Source organism: Carassius auratus, unplaced genomic scaffold (assembly GCF_003368295.1).
Source record: "Carassius auratus strain Wakin unplaced genomic scaffold, ASM336829v1 scaf_tig00041688, whole genome shotgun sequence".
NCBI classification, from domain to species: Eukaryota; Metazoa; Chordata; class Actinopteri; order Cypriniformes; family Cyprinidae; genus Carassius; species Carassius auratus.
Genome location: NW_020526669.1, coordinates 1 through 17,105, shown reverse-complemented (window position 1 = coordinate 17,105; position 17,105 = coordinate 1). Strand labels below are relative to the sequence as shown.

The 17,105-nt window shown below is 41.9% G+C and overlaps 3 protein-coding genes across 3 annotated transcripts in view; 1 reads left to right on the top strand and 2 right to left on the bottom strand.

The window, feature by feature from the left end:
* LOC113085491 (cohesin subunit SA-2-like) overlaps window positions 1-1,919 on the bottom strand; it is a 37,079-nt gene extending 35,160 nt beyond the window's left edge. Inside the window, exons 1-5 of the mRNA XM_026255164.1 lie at window positions 1,915-1,919; window positions 1,780-1,873; window positions 1,137-1,295; window positions 969-1,065; window positions 819-895 (exon numbers count right to left, since the gene is read on the bottom strand). Of these exons, the coding sequence (XP_026110949.1) occupies window positions 819-895; window positions 969-1,065; window positions 1,137-1,295; window positions 1,780-1,873; window positions 1,915-1,919 (432 nt within the window). The remainder of the gene's footprint in view (window positions 1-818; window positions 896-968; window positions 1,066-1,136; window positions 1,296-1,779; window positions 1,874-1,914) is intronic.
* Window positions 1,920-9,240: 7,321 nt separating this feature from the next.
* LOC113085487 (leucine-rich repeat extensin-like protein 3) lies at window positions 9,241-11,063 on the top strand. Its single transcript, XM_026255161.1, has 3 exons — window positions 9,241-9,283; window positions 9,443-9,582; window positions 10,318-11,063. Exons 1-3 carry the CDS (start codon window positions 9,241-9,243, stop codon window positions 10,990-10,992), a joined length of 858 nt encoding a protein of 285 aa, XP_026110946.1. The 3' UTR covers window positions 10,993-11,063.
* Window positions 11,064-11,383: 320 nt separating this feature from the next.
* LOC113085490 (COP9 signalosome complex subunit 6-like) lies at window positions 11,384-16,466 on the bottom strand. Its single transcript, XM_026255163.1, has 10 exons — window positions 16,418-16,466; window positions 15,703-15,828; window positions 15,505-15,636; window positions 15,340-15,428; window positions 15,205-15,267; window positions 14,927-14,974; window positions 14,210-14,324; window positions 13,263-13,355; window positions 12,306-12,406; window positions 11,384-12,159 (listed from the first exon to the last, which is right to left on the bottom strand). Exons 1-10 carry the CDS (start codon window positions 16,458-16,460, stop codon window positions 12,019-12,021), a joined length of 951 nt encoding a protein of 316 aa, XP_026110948.1. The 5' UTR covers window positions 16,461-16,466; the 3' UTR covers window positions 11,384-12,018.
* Window positions 16,467-17,105: the final 639 nt, after the last annotated feature.

The window sequence follows — 17,105 nt, the reverse complement described above, 5'->3', positions numbered from 1 at the left end:
GGACACTGAATGAAAATGCAATCGTAAATGTCTTGACTGTGAGTGTTAATGCAATTAAGAAAAATAGCATTTGAATGATAATTTTGCCATGGTTTTGCTTAAACATCTTATACATATCTAATCATTTTCATTTTGCAACTTATAAAGCGTTAAAATAAGATGAAAATGATGTAATTTCATTTTCATTTTGCACCAAATGCAAAATGCATCGTCATTTTACATATTACATTCCAAATTGAACATTGCTGCCCATATGCTTCCACACACATGATGCAATCTCTTTGGAGTGTTAAAAGCTGTTCCTGCATACAGAAGATCCATAAAGTCACAAAGATTAAAGACTCAAACCCAAAGAGATATTTTTTATAAACACGATACAATGGCAAGCGGAAAAATAGGTTGAATTAAGATATATTTGTTTGAACCAGAACTGATTCAGAAGAAGAGGAGGAGGTAGAGAGAAGTTTAGGGGGGCGATGTATCAGAATACTCATTTGTTTTATCGCAGACAGATCATGTAATATATGTACTGTAATTAGCCCTTGGCTTCACGAAGTTATCAAACAGCTAACATAAAAAAACGTTTAAGTTCAACCAAACTCAATCCCAACATCCATCATGTGAAATCCCTCATTGATTTACTTTGAAATGACTTAGAAATGCAGATCTTTTCACTCCCATCTACCCTCAAGCCATTGCCCTGTTCAGTAACTCTGCTCCTAATGTTCTAGAGCAGCAGTGAATGTGAGCGCACCTTTACAGGGAAAGCTATACGGCTGGGGTCAAAAACAGAAATGTGATGTGTTGACTCCCCTGACCTCGTTAAACTCTGTAGTCAGGTGACTAATTATATCAGCGTTCTGCAGGCGGCTGAACATCTCTCTGGTGACGACACCTGAAACACAACACAACTCATTTGTTTCAGAAACACACATGATATCTTTAGGTCTGTGTCTGATCTGTGTCACCTTTACAGCCACTGCACTGAACCACAAAGTTGATGAGCTCCAGAATCCCCGCCTCTCGATCTCTTCTGTACTCCTCCAGCCAATCATCTATCACCGTCTAAGAGAGAGCCAATCAGAGGACTGAGCATATGAAATCCCCCCCGATCATCAGCATCGGTGGTCTCTCACCAGCAGTGCACTGCGGCCGGACCGCACCGCTTCATACAGATGACAGGCAGTGATGCGGCCCTCCGTCTGAGCACCGTGGGGCCCGAGGCCCCGAGACTCCTCCGGTGTCTGTGATTGGCTGGAGCCGCTGACTGACAGATGACGAACCCTCTTAGGAGACTCCAAAGGAAAGGAGAAACGGTTAAAACACACATTTGTACTGTGTGTGTGTGTAAGATTGTGACTGTGTGTGTGAGAGTGTGTGTGTGTGTGTGTGAGAGTTTGTCTGTGTGTGAGAGTGAGTGTGTGTGTGTGTGTGTGAGTGAGTGAGAATGAGTGTGTGTGTGAGAATGAGTGTGTGTGTGTGTGTGTGAGAATGAGTGTGTGTGTGTGTGTGAGAGTGAGTGTGTGTGTGCGCGTGCATGTGTGTGTGTGTGTGAGAGAGTGAGTGTGTGTGAGTGTAAGTGTGTGTGTGTGAGCGTGTCTGCGTGTGAGAGTGTGTGTGTGTAAGTGTGTGTGTGTGTGTGAGAGAGTGAGTGTAAGTGTGTATGTGAGTGTAAGTGCAAGTGCGTGTGTGTGTGTGTGTGAGTGTAAGTGTCTGTGTGTGTGTGAGTGTGTGTGTGTGTGTGTGAGTGTAAGTGTGTGTGTGTGTGTGTGTACTCACTGTGGCTCCCTGAGTCGAGTTGAGTTTTCTCTTAGAGGTTGTGAGATGGAACTCAAAGTCACTTCCGGTCAGAGAGACGTCCTCATCCTCTGAACTGCATCACAGACACACACAGGTGTTCAGGAGGACAATGACATCATTAGTGTGTTAGTATCTGTGCGGTCACTAGTTTACCTGTATGCCGCGGACTCATCCATGCTGTTCTGCAGATCAACACAAACACAACAGAGTTATTGATCAATCCATCAGCAGACAGACAGATACAAATCTGCACTGAAGTGACCGGCAGATTCAACACTGATAAATGCAGCGCTCTTTGCTCACTTTCTCTATATAAGCCATTCACAATTTGTGTGTGTGTTTGTTTGTTTGTGAGTGTGTATGGGTGACAAACCTATACCTTGAATTTTCAGTCATTAAAAGATTTTTCCTTGAATAAAAGGTATAATTTTATAACACAACAACAGTTTATTAAATAATTACATGTTCTGAGTCATTTATTATATATTTATATATTTTCTTCAATTAACCCCCTTCCTCTGGTACACAAGTGTGTATCACTGGTGTGCGGATGATACTCAGCTCTATATTTCTTATATATTTTCTTAAATCTTAATTCATAGTCGATATAAAAAACTGGATGACGAGTAATTTCTTACTGCTAAATTCAGAAAAAACAGAGGTGTTAATCATAGGGCCTAAAAACTCTGCTTGTAATAACCTAGAACACTGTCTAAGACTTGATGGTTGCTCTGTCAATTCTTCGTCATCAGTTAGGAACCTAGGTGTGCTATTTGATCACAATCTTTCCTTAGAAAGCCACGTTTCTAGCATTTGTAAAACTATATTTTTCCATCTCAAAAATATATCTAAATTACGGCCTATGCTCTCAATATCAAATGCAGAAATGTTAATCCATGCATTTATGACTTCAAGGTTAGATTATTGTAATGCTTTATTGGGTGGTTGTTCTGCATGCTTAGTAAACAAATTACAGATCCAGTACGTATCCAGACCAGATGGTGGATCAGCACCTAGAAAGGACCTCTACATCCCTGAAAGACAGCGGAGACCAGGACAACTAGAGCCCCAGATACAGATCCTCTGTAAAGACCTTGTCTCAGAGGACCACCAGGACAAGACCACAGGAAACAGATGATTCTTCTGCACAATCTGACTTTGCTGCAGTCTGGAATTGAACTACTGGTTTCGTCTGGTCAGAGGAGAACTGACCCCAACTGAGCCTGGTTTCTCCCAAGGTTTTTTTCTCCATTCTGTCACCGATGGAGTTTTGGTTCCTTGCCGCTGTCGCCTCTGGCTTGCTTAGTTGGGGTCACTTCATCTACAGCGATATCGTTGACTTGATTGCAAATAAAAACAGACACTATTTAAACTGAACAGAGATGACATCACTGAATTCAATGATGAACTTACTTTAACTATCATTTTGCATCATTGACACACTGTTTTCCTAATGAATGTTGTTCAGTTCTTTGACGCAATGTAATTTGTTTAAATCGCTATATAAAGGTGACTTGACTTGACTATTGTGTTATTGGCATTATAAATGTTTTAAACTTGTATTGTTTCTAAAATCTTGTATGTTGTCATATTTTTACACAAAATTAAATGTTATAAGCTACAGTCTAATCAGAAGTAAGTATTTTTCCATGAGCAGTTATTTATATTAACAAAATGTGGTCACTAATGTGGTCTTCATGAAAGACGACAAAATATAATTGCTAAACTTAATTTGGAAAATCGGCGTTTTTCAAAAGACCCTCTTTATCTGCATTATAGCGATGAAAAAATACCGCGATTCCAATATCAAGGGCAGTAATCGACTGTTGTTTTTGTCATTAAACACAAACGCTTTATAAATAATCTACTAAAAAACTCTCACAGCTCTTACCAATGATGACTGTGTGTTCACAGCCGAAGCTCCGTCATCTCCAGCTCTGTTAGGATTAATTACGTTAAGTGCGTCACTTAATGAGTCACTACGTAACGTTAACCAAACTTAACTCTGCACATATTCTGATTCGAAAAATGACGCGAATCGTTCAAAAGAAAAAGGAAGTTTAAAATAAATTCGACATGTAAACACTCCTCTTGGATTTGTGTAACTCCTCTGCCCTTCACATTCTGTTGGGAAAAACCCACAATCAGATTAATTCGAATTAAAATTCTTGCTAGAATAAGGTAAATGTAGAGTTGGATGCAGGAGCTGAACTTGATGTATGGAGCATGTGTATGCAATTAATTCAAGATAAATGAGGAAAAAAGGAAAATGCGTTATTCTTTACTCGAGAGCTGTCAGTTGGTCACGTGGGAGAGTCTGAGATTTAAGCGCACTTTTCCTAACCGCTTTTGTGAGCTTAACGTTAACGTTATAGACTAGAGAAAATAAATATGGGAAAGAAATTCAGATCCAAGGCCGCTGAGAAATCGGCTGAATGTTGACAGAAATAACTGGTCGTAAGTTTCATAGTTAGCCTGAATTAATAAGTACATTAGTTCGGTTTTGTGTTGGCCGCATTCTCAACCGTTAGTTTAACGTTAACTCTGTCAATAAACTTTAGCGCTAAGAACTGCTGTAGCATTAAACTAATGTAATCGTAAAATAACTGAAGAAAACCGCGCAAACATGATGGTTAGGATCAAAAAACCTTCTTCACTCCAGGAAAAAGGATAAAATCATATATTTATAATATAAATTAAATCGGATGCTAAATCCACACGAGAAAAACCGTCTTTTACCTCAGAGAATTGGAACCTGTTTGGGTAAATTTCTTTTAAAACTCGATCATCAGTCTGAAGAAACACTCACCTCAGAATCAGTTAATGGCCAACTTCGGTGTATTTCCAGTTATCGATCAGGCAGATTTCCAATTATTGATCAGGTGTATTTCCAGTTATTGATCACTATCAGACGCGGTGTGAAAAATACTGATCTGTGTCGATTGAGCGCGAAAACACTCACTGGTTACCAGTCAAAGTGAAGATGCCAGTTTTCTGGAAGATGATTGGCTGTTGTCTCGGATGGTCTGAACGGTGATTGGTTCAGGTCCGAACAGAGTGATGCCTGATTGGATGAGTGATACTATTAGGGAACCACAGCTACCGTGTTTATGCGGTCCTTAATTAATTCTGTACGTTGTTGAATGTTGGCAAAGTTTCTCCAATTAACGTAGTTTTTCGAATTGTTTTAATCTATATCAATTTAAGGGTACTTAAAAATGCATGGTTCAGCTGTGTTGTGCATGTCAGATCTTCTGAGAGGGGGTTCAGCGAAAAATCGGCAGCTGTGAGCAGGAAGTGGCTGCCAATAAAACCGGATGGCAGCTGTCGCTAATACCCGGAAATTGGAGGAGGCTGCCGGCGGCATGAAGACAAATAAATAATTATATACACTTATGATTATGTTTAATACTTTTTTAAATAAGTATAAAGGTCAGTATTGTATATTATTTGATTTAAAATATTGATCAAATATAAACAAAGAAATTAGATCATTTTGCTAAACGTTAATTTCCAGCTGAATGTTTATGCATGTATCATTGTTTGTGTGAAATAAAACAATTTATATTTATATACGAGAGTGGCAATTACTGGGTGTATGTTGTATATTTATTATAGGCTATATACACAAATGACTGAAAAGAGACAAGTCTCAGAGACCTTTATTTAAAATCATAATTTGCGGTTATATTTGTAGTATTTCAAGAAACAACTATATATATATATATATATATATATATATATATATAGTATAAAGTAGCTGTTAAATTTGTAACTGGGTTAGTAAGTTGTCAAAGTCAGTGCTTTACAATGTAAACCGTATAAAATATATCCAGTAAGCAAGCAGACTAAAATATCAGTCAGAATCACTAACAACAATCCGGAGGTATTTTCAAGACTCTTAGATCAGAACTGATGAGGTATACGGAGTTACTTCTCCAGCATCTTGCACCAATCACTGTAAAACCCAGGGTGGATGTGCATCTCACCTCATTTTCCTCTTGCAACATGGTCAAGTCAAGCATCGTTTATTTATATAGTGCTTTTAATAATACAGATCAAAGCAAAGCAACTTTACAGTATTAAATAGGAAAATAGTGTGTCAGTCAATAATGCAGAAGGACATTAGTAAACTCAGTTTGTAGTCAGTTTAAAAGGCAGTTTATCATTGAATTCAGTGATGTCATCCTTCAGCTTGGTTCAGTTTAAATAGTATCTGTGGAATCATTTGCAATCATGTCAATGATATCGCTGTAAATGAAGCGACCACAACGAAGCAAGCCAGAGGCGACAAGGAACCAAAACTCCACCGGTGACAAAATGGAGAAAAAACAAGGTCTTTACAGGGGATCTGTATCGGGCTCTAGTTGTCCTGGTCTCCGCTGTCTTTCAGGGCAGTAGAGGTCCTTTCTAGGTTCTGATCCACCATCTGGTCTGGATACGTACTCGATCCGGGTGACTGCAGTGACCTTCAAATAAGAAAGAAACAGATTAATATAATTGAAGATGTTAATATCTATACGATGTTTGATAGGGAGCCAGTACAGGGTTTACAGAACTGGGCTAATACGGTCATACTTCCTGATTCTAGGAAGAACTCTAGCTGCTGCATTTTATTATTCATAAGAAAATGGTGACTTTAATACCTAAATTACTTTATTAACAGTAGACATGCATGCACAGCCATATTAATGATTATTCCCATTGCATCTTGTCATCATGTACAGAGTAGTGTTCTCCATTTTGTTCCACCTGTATATTGAGAGGAGCATGAAAACAGCATTATTACAAAGATAAACATTCAGACATGGCAACTGAGAAATGTAATGTTATGGCACCTTTTTAAACCTCTAATCAAATATGTAAAAAGATACTCAGTCAGCCAGCTGGATTGTGCCCTCTTTCGAAACGAGTCTGTATACAGTACAACAGACTTCTGAATTTGGAACAAACCAAAGACGGACTTAATAATGTAGCATCACCCTCCTCCAGGATCACGTAAAGAAGAATTTCCAACAGGACAGCATCTGGCAACTATTGGGTATTACCAAAAAAAAAAAAAAAAAAAAAAAAAAAAAAAAAAAAAAAAAAAAGTGTCAGTGCCATGGTTTTGTCTCAAGATGCACATCAGTAATGTGTTTTTTTTCCTTTCTAAATGCATGTTTACAAAAGCTACTTCAAAGTTCTAAATTTAACTACAGCTTAATCCTGGCTTAATCCAAGCCATGTCTGTGAAACTAGACCTAAAAGTTATAAGGAATTATGAACCGGTCCATTATATTTTGTATAGATAATAAAAAAAATAAAAAAATTGTTTTGCATTCACATGCTTACAACTTCAACTGGTACACAGAACAGTTCTGCACATGCATAGTATTAGAGAAAACACACCTCAATAGTGCAAAAAAAAAAAAAAAAAAAAGAAAACTTATTTTAAGAACTCTTAAGTTAATGTATATCACACAATCTCCTGAAAGACTTAACATGCAAAAATATATGGTTAGTGTTGCAAATTTATCTTCTATCATTCCAGTCAAACAACATTCTTTTATATTGTTCAATAGACTGTTAACACGCTAACAAACGTTAATATTTAATGGTACGTCAAACGTAATTTGAAGTTAATGGTAGGCCCCTAACAAGGTACACAAACAACGTTGCTACCACTAATTAGATTTCATTGAATAATTAAATCAAAGTAGGCACCAAGTCTACCAAGTCGTTCACCAAGATAACAATTAAAATCAAACTTACAACGCAAAAAAACATTAATTACTCCGATGACCAATTTCTGAACTTACCGTTTGATCAATCGCAACCATTACTGAAGCGTCTGGGTGCAGTTATATCTGATTGGTTGCGCCCACGTTGGTCGATACTGATTGGCTCCCACCGAATGGCAGGTCCCGCCTACCATCCGGCTGTCAGTTACTGCCTTCCGGCTGTCAATGGCAGCCACTTCCTGCTGCCAGCTGCCGATTTTTTATCTGAACCCCTGCTGGATCTTCTTCTCCACACATATTACAGGTCACTAACAGATGTTATTTGATTTTAATAAAGTAAATGTCGAAATTCATATTTTCAGGGTTAGCTTATACCAAATCTAATTAACTAAAGTAAAAAAAGAAAAGAAAATTAAACCGTATTGTAAACAGTGACGGGCAGTAACTACAGTAATATTACTTTCAGCAGTAACTAGTAGTGTAACGAATAAATAATAAGATTTTACTAATAATATTACAATCACCATCCATAAAACAGCTTGTAGGAGCTAACGTTAATATTAATATTTTCCCTGAACACCGGATACAAATTCCTGAAGTAAGGATAAAACATTTGGGCTCTCTCAGTAGACCTATTTTGAAATAGTTTAATTATTGAAATAATTCCCCTTCAGGGTGTGAAAGTGAACATAAAGTCTTCATACTAAGTGAAATAAAAAATATAACCCCTTCCTGACCATTGAATAATAATAACTGTGTTAAAACCATAGACTGCATATAAACAAGTAAAAAAAGATTAATATGTGTGTTGCTATAATGATATTAACATTTTGAGCAATTTTCCCTCTACGAGTCTTTTTAATGGACACATCGATATGAATAAATTTTCAGCATTAGCCCATGCTTTAATTTCTTCAGAATTTTTCATTTCTCTTCTCCACACCTTAATAAACATAACGAGAGCATCAGATTCAGGAGTTTCTCTTCAGAAGTGTGTGTTTTCTCTTCAGAAGTGTGTGTGTGAGCAGGTGAAGACGTGTTCGAGACTTTTCCTCAGGATGAAAATAAAAGCGATAATAGGGGAAGGGAGTTTTTCGGGAATGTGTCGCGTCTGCAGAACAGTTTTATTAGCAGCTTTTAAAGATTCAGCGGGGCGGAAAACATCTGTTTTCAACTAAACCGACAATAATCCGGCGACAGGCGCTCACACGCGACCGAACTGATGAAGGACGGAAGATTCAAACCTGAAACTCTCGACGGTGTGGTCCACTGCAGCAGTGGGCGTGGCTTTCCTCGGATCTGACCAATAGTGAGGCTGAACTCGAGTGATTGACAGAAGAGCGGCGGAGCACGAGTATAAGATGACCTGTGCGCGCTCAGCGACGGAGAGGCATCACGGGAGAGGTGAGTGAAACTCTGTCACTTTTAATGCTTACTCTGCTTCAGGAACATTTAGAGAGGGGTTTAGTAGCCTTCATGACTGTTTGTCTTGTTCTGTGGTATGGTATGTTCAGATTCAGTATATGTCTGCAGGTCAGAGGTCATGATGTCTGCAGTGAGACTGTTGTTCCTTCTGCTGCTGCCATGTGAGCTTTCATTCACCTTCATGTGCTGTCTATTTCTTAGCAGTATAAGCAATTGTGTAAAATTTGTAAAATGTGTCATCTTTATTATATATATATTGTGCTACAAAATGTTTTTGTGTTTTACTTAAGGCATGCTTGAGGCAAAATCCTTGTTGAATATCCTCAAACAGGAAGGTGAATATCTCCGTACTCACTGAAAAGATCTAATATTAGTTTATGTCTTGAAATGAAGAAAATTCCCCTGGCTTTCATCTCTCAGAGCTTGTGTGTGTGTGTGTGTGTGTGTGTGTGTGTGTGTGTGTGTGTGTGTGTGTGTCTTAGATGGTGCTTCAGTCAGAATCGACTCCAACAAGGCGAATGAATTCCTGTCCAGCTCTCGCCCGAGACGCAGCGCCGATCCTCGCTGGCACAGGCAAAGTCCAGACTTCCAGGCGTATTACAGATACTACAGCAGCATCGGACACACGGAGGGCGTAAGAGATAGCAGATCCTCACATACCCTCACAGATCTTCACAAATCCTCACAGATCTTCACAGAACCTCACAGATCCTCACATATCCTCACATACTCTCACAGACCCTCACAGATCCTCACAGACCTTCACAGATCCTCACAGATCCTCACAGACCTTCACAGATCCTCACAGACCTTCACAGATCCTTACAGAACCTCACAGATCCTCACATATCCTCAGACCTTCACAGATCCTCACAGACCTTCACAGACCCTCACAGATCCTCAGACCTTCACAGATCCTCACAGATCCTTACAGAACCTCACAGATCCTCACATATCCTCAGACCTTCACAGATCCTCACAGACCTTCACAGACCCTCACAGATCCTCAGACCTTCACAGATCCTCACAGATCCTTACAGAACCTCACAGATCCTCAGACCTTCACAGATCCTCACAGATCCTTACAGAACCTCACAGACCCTCACAGATCCTCACAGACCTTCACAGACCCTCACAGATCCTCAGACCTTCACAGATCCTCACAGATCCTTACAGATCCTCACAAACCTTCACAGACCCTCACAGATCCTCAGACCTTCACAGATCCTCACAGAACCTCACAGATCCTCACATATCCTCACAAACCTTCACAGACCCTCACAGATCCTCAGACCTTCACAGATCCTCACAGATCCTCTCTGCCTTTATCTGGTGTATGTGACTCTGCTCTGCTCTTGTCCTCCCGCAGCTGTACGAGGTCGACAGGATCCGCATGCTGTACCAGCAGATGAGACACCTGGAGCAGGTCTATGGCCCCAACGCCTCGTACTACCAGAGCAAACTAGGGGTTCCTCACCTGCCTCCGCTTCCCAAATGTGACCCTGCCAAAGACAAGAGCTGCAAGCCAGCTCCGCCCCCAGCCCCACCCCCAGCTGCAGTCAAAGCCCACGTGACTCCGCCCATCACTCAGGCTGATGTTATCTATCTGTGCAACAGTAAAGACCCCCAGTGCAAGCCGCACATCGTGTACATGCCGAGCGGAGCCGTGCCGGTGCTGTGTGACCCGCGCTATCACCCCACCTGCAAGCTGGAAGGCCCCACCCCCTCTCCCGCCCCCTCCAAGAAATACGATCCGGCCCCGCCCCCTCCACCGGCCCCCATCGTCTTCAAGGGAATGGAGTACGACTGCGACCCTTACTGGGACCCTGACTGCCTGATCGACCGGCCGCCACGGCCCATGAAGGGTAAAGCCCCCCCGCCGCCGCCCGAGACAGACGAGGACACGCCGGAGCCGCTGGGGGGCGTCAGTAAGAAATATCCACAACCGTATTACGGCCACCTTTATCCCTACAACTACGGCTCTGAGCTCTACGACCCGCTCCGACACCAGTACCCCGCGGCCGAGACGCCAGACAGCGCATAGAGCTTCTGAATTCATTGTGATTCATTATGATTGATGTTAAGAAAGTTGAATAAAATATGGAGTAGTTTTCACCCTGTGAGTCTGTCCTGAATCCTGAGGCTACAGGAAACAGATGCTCGTGAACACACCTCCTGCTGGGAGCGTCTCCGCTCGCGCAGTTAAAGCTGCAGGTTTGAGCCTCGTTAGTTTGAGCGTCACATCTGTTAGCGTTTAAAGTTCTGCAGCGTGAGCATTAATAACCCACACACACACACAGCCTGGGTTTGGTGTAAACTATTAAAATAGGGTTATAAAGCTCTGGGATGCATGCATGAGCAGATCGTGCAAGAATCTCTTTTCAACTATTATTAAAATAAAGACTTCTGTTTTGAACTTACTGAACCACTTTATTAAAAAGCATTGTTTCTGAATTACATTCACCTGGGAACTAGTTAAAAGATATCATGTTTTAATGAATAATTTGGAAGTTTATCTTAAAATTCTAATTTCCAGAAGTAGTTAGAGCTGTGGAGTGTCTTACAGGGAGGTCAAGGGTTAATGCTCTCGTCTCATACAGCAGCCACGGAGCGCTACATATTACTCTTTTTTGAAGTATCATCCAGTTATTTTTTTAATGGCCAATAAATCACTTTTACACTGAAAAACAACAGGTACATATAAAAAATTAAAAATAAGCATAAACAAATTATGAACATGTTTGTGCCTTCAGATGATCTGTGTGAGTAAAGATGCGATTTTATTTCAGCCTCTTGAAAAATTTCTCAGAAAAAAATGAATACTTAACCCGATAAGAAAACAGAATAATGTTACTGTATTCTGTAGGGTTGTTTCATAGAGGAAGTCGAAATGATAGTTTCACAGTAATAAAAAGGAATCAGTAAATTATAAAGCGCTATAGAAATAAACCTGACTCAGTTACAGGAGGGTTGTGTGTGATATCTGTACATGCAACAGTAAAGTTAACCAAAGACATCACGTTCCTTGTATTTACAGCGATGACGGTCAGAAAGATAAGACTGAGGGGTTTCAGAAGAACAGGCCCCTCATGCGCCGGCCGATGCCCTGCCTGTCGTACAGAACGTTGAACTTGTTGATGAACTGGTTCATGCTGTTGCAGGTTTTGGTGATGGTTCCCAGATACGCCATCAGACCCACGTCATTACATTGCTGCAGGACGAGAGAACTCGTGTGAAACGGTTCACATCAGCACTTCATCAGATCAAGAGTCAGTAATCTAACCCTTATTCAGAACTAAAACATTGTTCTGGCTCCTAAACACTGACAGAAGAGCAGCACAGAGCAGAAACACTCACGTCATAGAAGTCTGTCTTGAACTTGAGCGTGTTGAGAACCGGCAGACGGTGACAGAGAGCGTTCGCCTCCCGCAGGATCTCATGATTGAACGGGACCTCACCTAACACACACACACACACACACACACACACCAGAGACACACACACAGAGAGACACACACACACACACACACAGAGAGACAGACACAGAGACATACACACACACACACACACACACACACCAGAGACACACACACAGAGAGACACACACACACACCAGAGACACACACACACACACCAGAGACACACACACAGTAGAGTCAGTCTGTGCTTTTCAATGGTGGGAAAGTTATTTTGAATTAACTATAACAATAAAAAAATGCGTGTGATGAATCTTCCCGGTCGGATGAGTTTGTCGTCGTCAGGTGAAAGGTCATCATGTGGGTCATCTTATTTATGGCTAAATTATTATTCATAGATTTTACTAATATTTAGATTGGGCCTGGGCAGGCATTCACAAAAGGGCATGTTATTACAAAAATTACATTTTGCTTAGGCAGAAGGGTACTTTGGGCACCAAGAGGCAAAGGGACAGGTGCCCAAGTGTTTGGTGGCTTCTAAATGAACCTGTTTGGATCCAAAGGAATGATTTGTGCTAAGCTAAACGCTAACAGTGTCTCCGCGTGCTACAGTGATTAAGTGCACCGAGACGGGAGACGTTGAGAGAAGAACATTTTTTTCTTTATTAGCGGGCAGCCATCTGTTTGTGTCAGCTGCAGCCGGTCAGCAGTCGAGGGTCATTCACCCCCCCCACAATCCAAGACTCGAACCCACAACCTTCAGATAACAAGGCTGACTCTCTAACCATTAGGCCACAACTTCCCGACTTGTCTGAGTGTGTGTGTTACAGTGTATGTGTGTTACAGTGTGTGTGTGTGTGTGTGTGTGTGTGTGTGTGTGTGTGTGTGAGTAACTGACCTGCCTGCACTGCTTTGACGTACTCCAGAATGACCTTCACGCGGCTGTGCAGCATCTTTATAGCACTGTGCTGAGCGATCAGATGCTCCGCCACTGACAGAGAACACAGAAACATGGTTAAACACACACACACACTGTAACACACACACACTCTCACGCACACACACACACACTCTCTCACGCACACACACACACACTGTCACACACACACACTCTCTCATGCACACACACACACACACACACACTCACTCACTCACTCTCTCGCACACACACACACACACACACACACTCTGTAACACACAAACACACACAGACTCTCTCTCACGCACACACACACACAGACACAGACACACACACACACACACTCACTCTCTCTCTCTCTCTCGCACACACACACACACACACACACACACACACACACTCTGTAACACACACACACACACACTCTGTAACACACACACACACTGTAACACACACACTCTGTAACACACACACACACACTCACTCTCTCTCTCTCTCTCGCACACACACACTATCTGTAACACACACACACACACACACACACTGTAACACACACACACTCTCTCTCTCACGCACACACACTCACTCTCTCTCTCTCTCGCACACACACACACTCTCTCACGCACACACACACACACACACTCACTCACTCTCTCTCTCTCTCGCACACACACACACACACTCTCTCTTTCTCTCTCTCTCTCTCTCGCACACACACACACACACACACACACACTCTCTCTCGCACACACACACACACACACACACACACTCTCTCTCTCTCTGTCTCTCTCTTGCACACACACACACACACACACACACACACACACTCTCTCTCTCTCTCTCTCTCTCACACACACACACACACACACACACACACACTCTCTCTCTCGCACACACACACACACTCTGTAACACACACACACCGGTGGAGTTCTCTCCCGTCCCGATGGCCATCATCCGTGCGACGTGATCGACTCCGATGCGCTCTGCTTCTTCTGTCGCTAGTGTGTACGGCAGCTCAGCAAACAGCATAGTGGCCTAGCAGAGAGGACAAAAGGTCACGACCTCTGACCTCCAAACTAAAGACAGAGTTCACATGAATGATCAGATATCAAGGGTTAAAATCCTCAGATGTCGATGTCAAACAGACAGCAGCTGATTCATCACTTTCACAGATTTAACACGTTTATCACAAGTTCTCTCAAATGGTTCATTTACATATGCAAATTAACCATTATCTAATTAAGTATGCACAGATATGCATTAATCTCCAGCACATAAATCTAATAACTGGATGATGTCAGGTTGATAATTCTGCTCTGATCTTGTCCTCATATTAGAGTTAAAGGTTTGTTCAAAAGGGTTTTTGGATTTCTCTGTTCATCATAAATCAGAAAATACTGTCAACAAACTCATTCTGTCCATGATTTCAGGAGTAAAGTGTTGTAGAAATCAGTGTGAATCAAATATGAACAAACCTGCAGAATACAGAGAGGAATCAAACTGAAGCGTGTGCTGTTTGTAAAACTCTCTAAAGATTGAAATCTACAGATGAAGATGTTTTCTGTCCTCTCCAGAGCTCTAGATGAAGTCTACTCACTCACACACACACACACACACACACACACACACACACTCACCTCTCCGCTGATGATGTCAATCACAGATTCATACACACTGACTGGCAGCTGCACACACAAAGGATCAAAGGTCAAAACTCACAAAAAGAGTGAGTGAGTGAGTGAGTGAGTGAGTATGTGTGTGTGAGAGAGAGAGAGAGAGAGAGAGAGAGAGAGAGAGATAGAGTGAGTGATTGAGTGTGTGTGTGTGTGTGTGTGTGTGTGTGTGTGTGTGAGAGAGAGAGAGAGAGACAGAGAAAGGGATAGAGTGAGTGATTGAGTGTGTGTGTGTGACTCACGTCGGTGTGTTTGGTCATGGGGTTAAGCTTCAGGAACAGTGGACTCTCGATGATCTCACACACCTACAAACACACACACAGCTTCAGTAACACGCAACACACTGATGGGAGGAGTTTATCCTCAGCTCCACCCACCTGCTTATGAATGTGGATATCTGATTGGTCCGGAGCGCCGCCAGTCGTGTACCAGCCCAGAAACTCCATGTCCTTAAAAACCTGCTTGACTGATGGAGGAAAACCAGCGTCACACAACACACACACGTTAGGAATCACTACAGACAGTGTGTGTGTGATACTCACACTGCTCTTCTTTAATGTAGTAATACTCTTTATCGATGTGAATCTGATCCTCTACGGTCTGAAACAGCAGCTCAAACGAGTTCATCACCTCGATGTTCCTGCCCTCCTGTTTACCGATCAGAGCGCCAACGACTGCAAACACACGCATGATTACTGCATGACTACATACTGCAGACACACACACACACACATATATACCCTGCATGGCTCGTCCCTCCTGCGAGCGGATCCGGATCCAGTGATCGGAGATATTCAGGATCACGAGCGGATGCAGAGCTACAGACACACTCCCCGTGACTCCAGACGCCATCACACTTGGGCTCGCTGCACACACACACACACACACACACACACACACACACATACAGAGAGAGAGAGAGAGAGACACACACACACACAAGAGAGAGAGAGAGAGACATACACACACACACACAGAGAGAGAGAGAGAGAGAGAGAGAGAGAGAGACTGGTTGTTAGAAGCTGCAGATCAGGAACAGAGGGAAGCCGCTTCAGTCACGTGATCATGTCCTTCTGAAATCTCGTGTTAATTTCACATTTGAACTTAAGACAGTAAACTCATGTAACCCAAAACAAACACTGAGAATATCAACATGTGCGCTCAAGTGTTCAAACACAGCGAAGCAAGAAGCGCTGCAAAGGCTGTTACTGTCAAAACAAAGCGCAGCCAATCACAGAAGAGAGTCCGCCGATGAGGCGGGACTTATGAGGTCTGCTGACCAATCAAAATCAAGCCCAAGCAGCGTCAGTCTGTCAATAACAGCTCGAGCCTCACTAGAGCAGCTCGAGACGACCTGTGATTTCAGTCCAGTGATCGTCTGTCGTATTTGTGTTTAATCAAGTGGATCTCTCGCTGTAAAGCGCGTTAAATGGGGCTAACGTGTGATTTTCTCACCTGTCGCGTCCACCTCCATTCCTCCGCCGTTACTCGCCGCCATCTTGGTTGTTTGAAGACCGCGCACGCGCAGTAGTGATAGGTCGTTCTTGAACGATTCGTTCAATCTTTAATGTGACTCGGGAAGAATGAGTCGTCTCGGGGAGTGATTCGTTCAGTCGCGCATGCGCAGTTTTCTTCATCAGGTTCACTTGGATTATTGTATTAGTCTGTTTTATACAGTCTATGGTATTAGTCCTGTTTCAGTCTGACTTAATGATAATAAGAGACTTAAAAACAATAATAATAATAATAAACAACTCTTTATTACCTGTGTTACAAACATTAATATCCATAATGACAGAAATTCACACATTTACAAACTATAAGAAGTAAAAAGCTACATTTGAGACCAGAAACTCAGTAAATGTAAGAGTAAATAATAATTATAATAACGATGATGATAATAATAATGACTATGCACCCGTTTGTAAGGAAGATTGTAAATTAACTTCTCTATCAATACTGTCACGTGACGAAAGAAGAACGATAGGTTAAAGCCGTTAATACAGTGTTTTTATTATTAAACAATACAAACCATTAAAATATTAAGGCAGTACACTTAAAATCATAAAGATATGAACCCCCAACGCTCCGTGTGTGTGGTGTGTGTGTTCACTGCTCCGGGTGTGTGTGTGAGTGTAAGTGT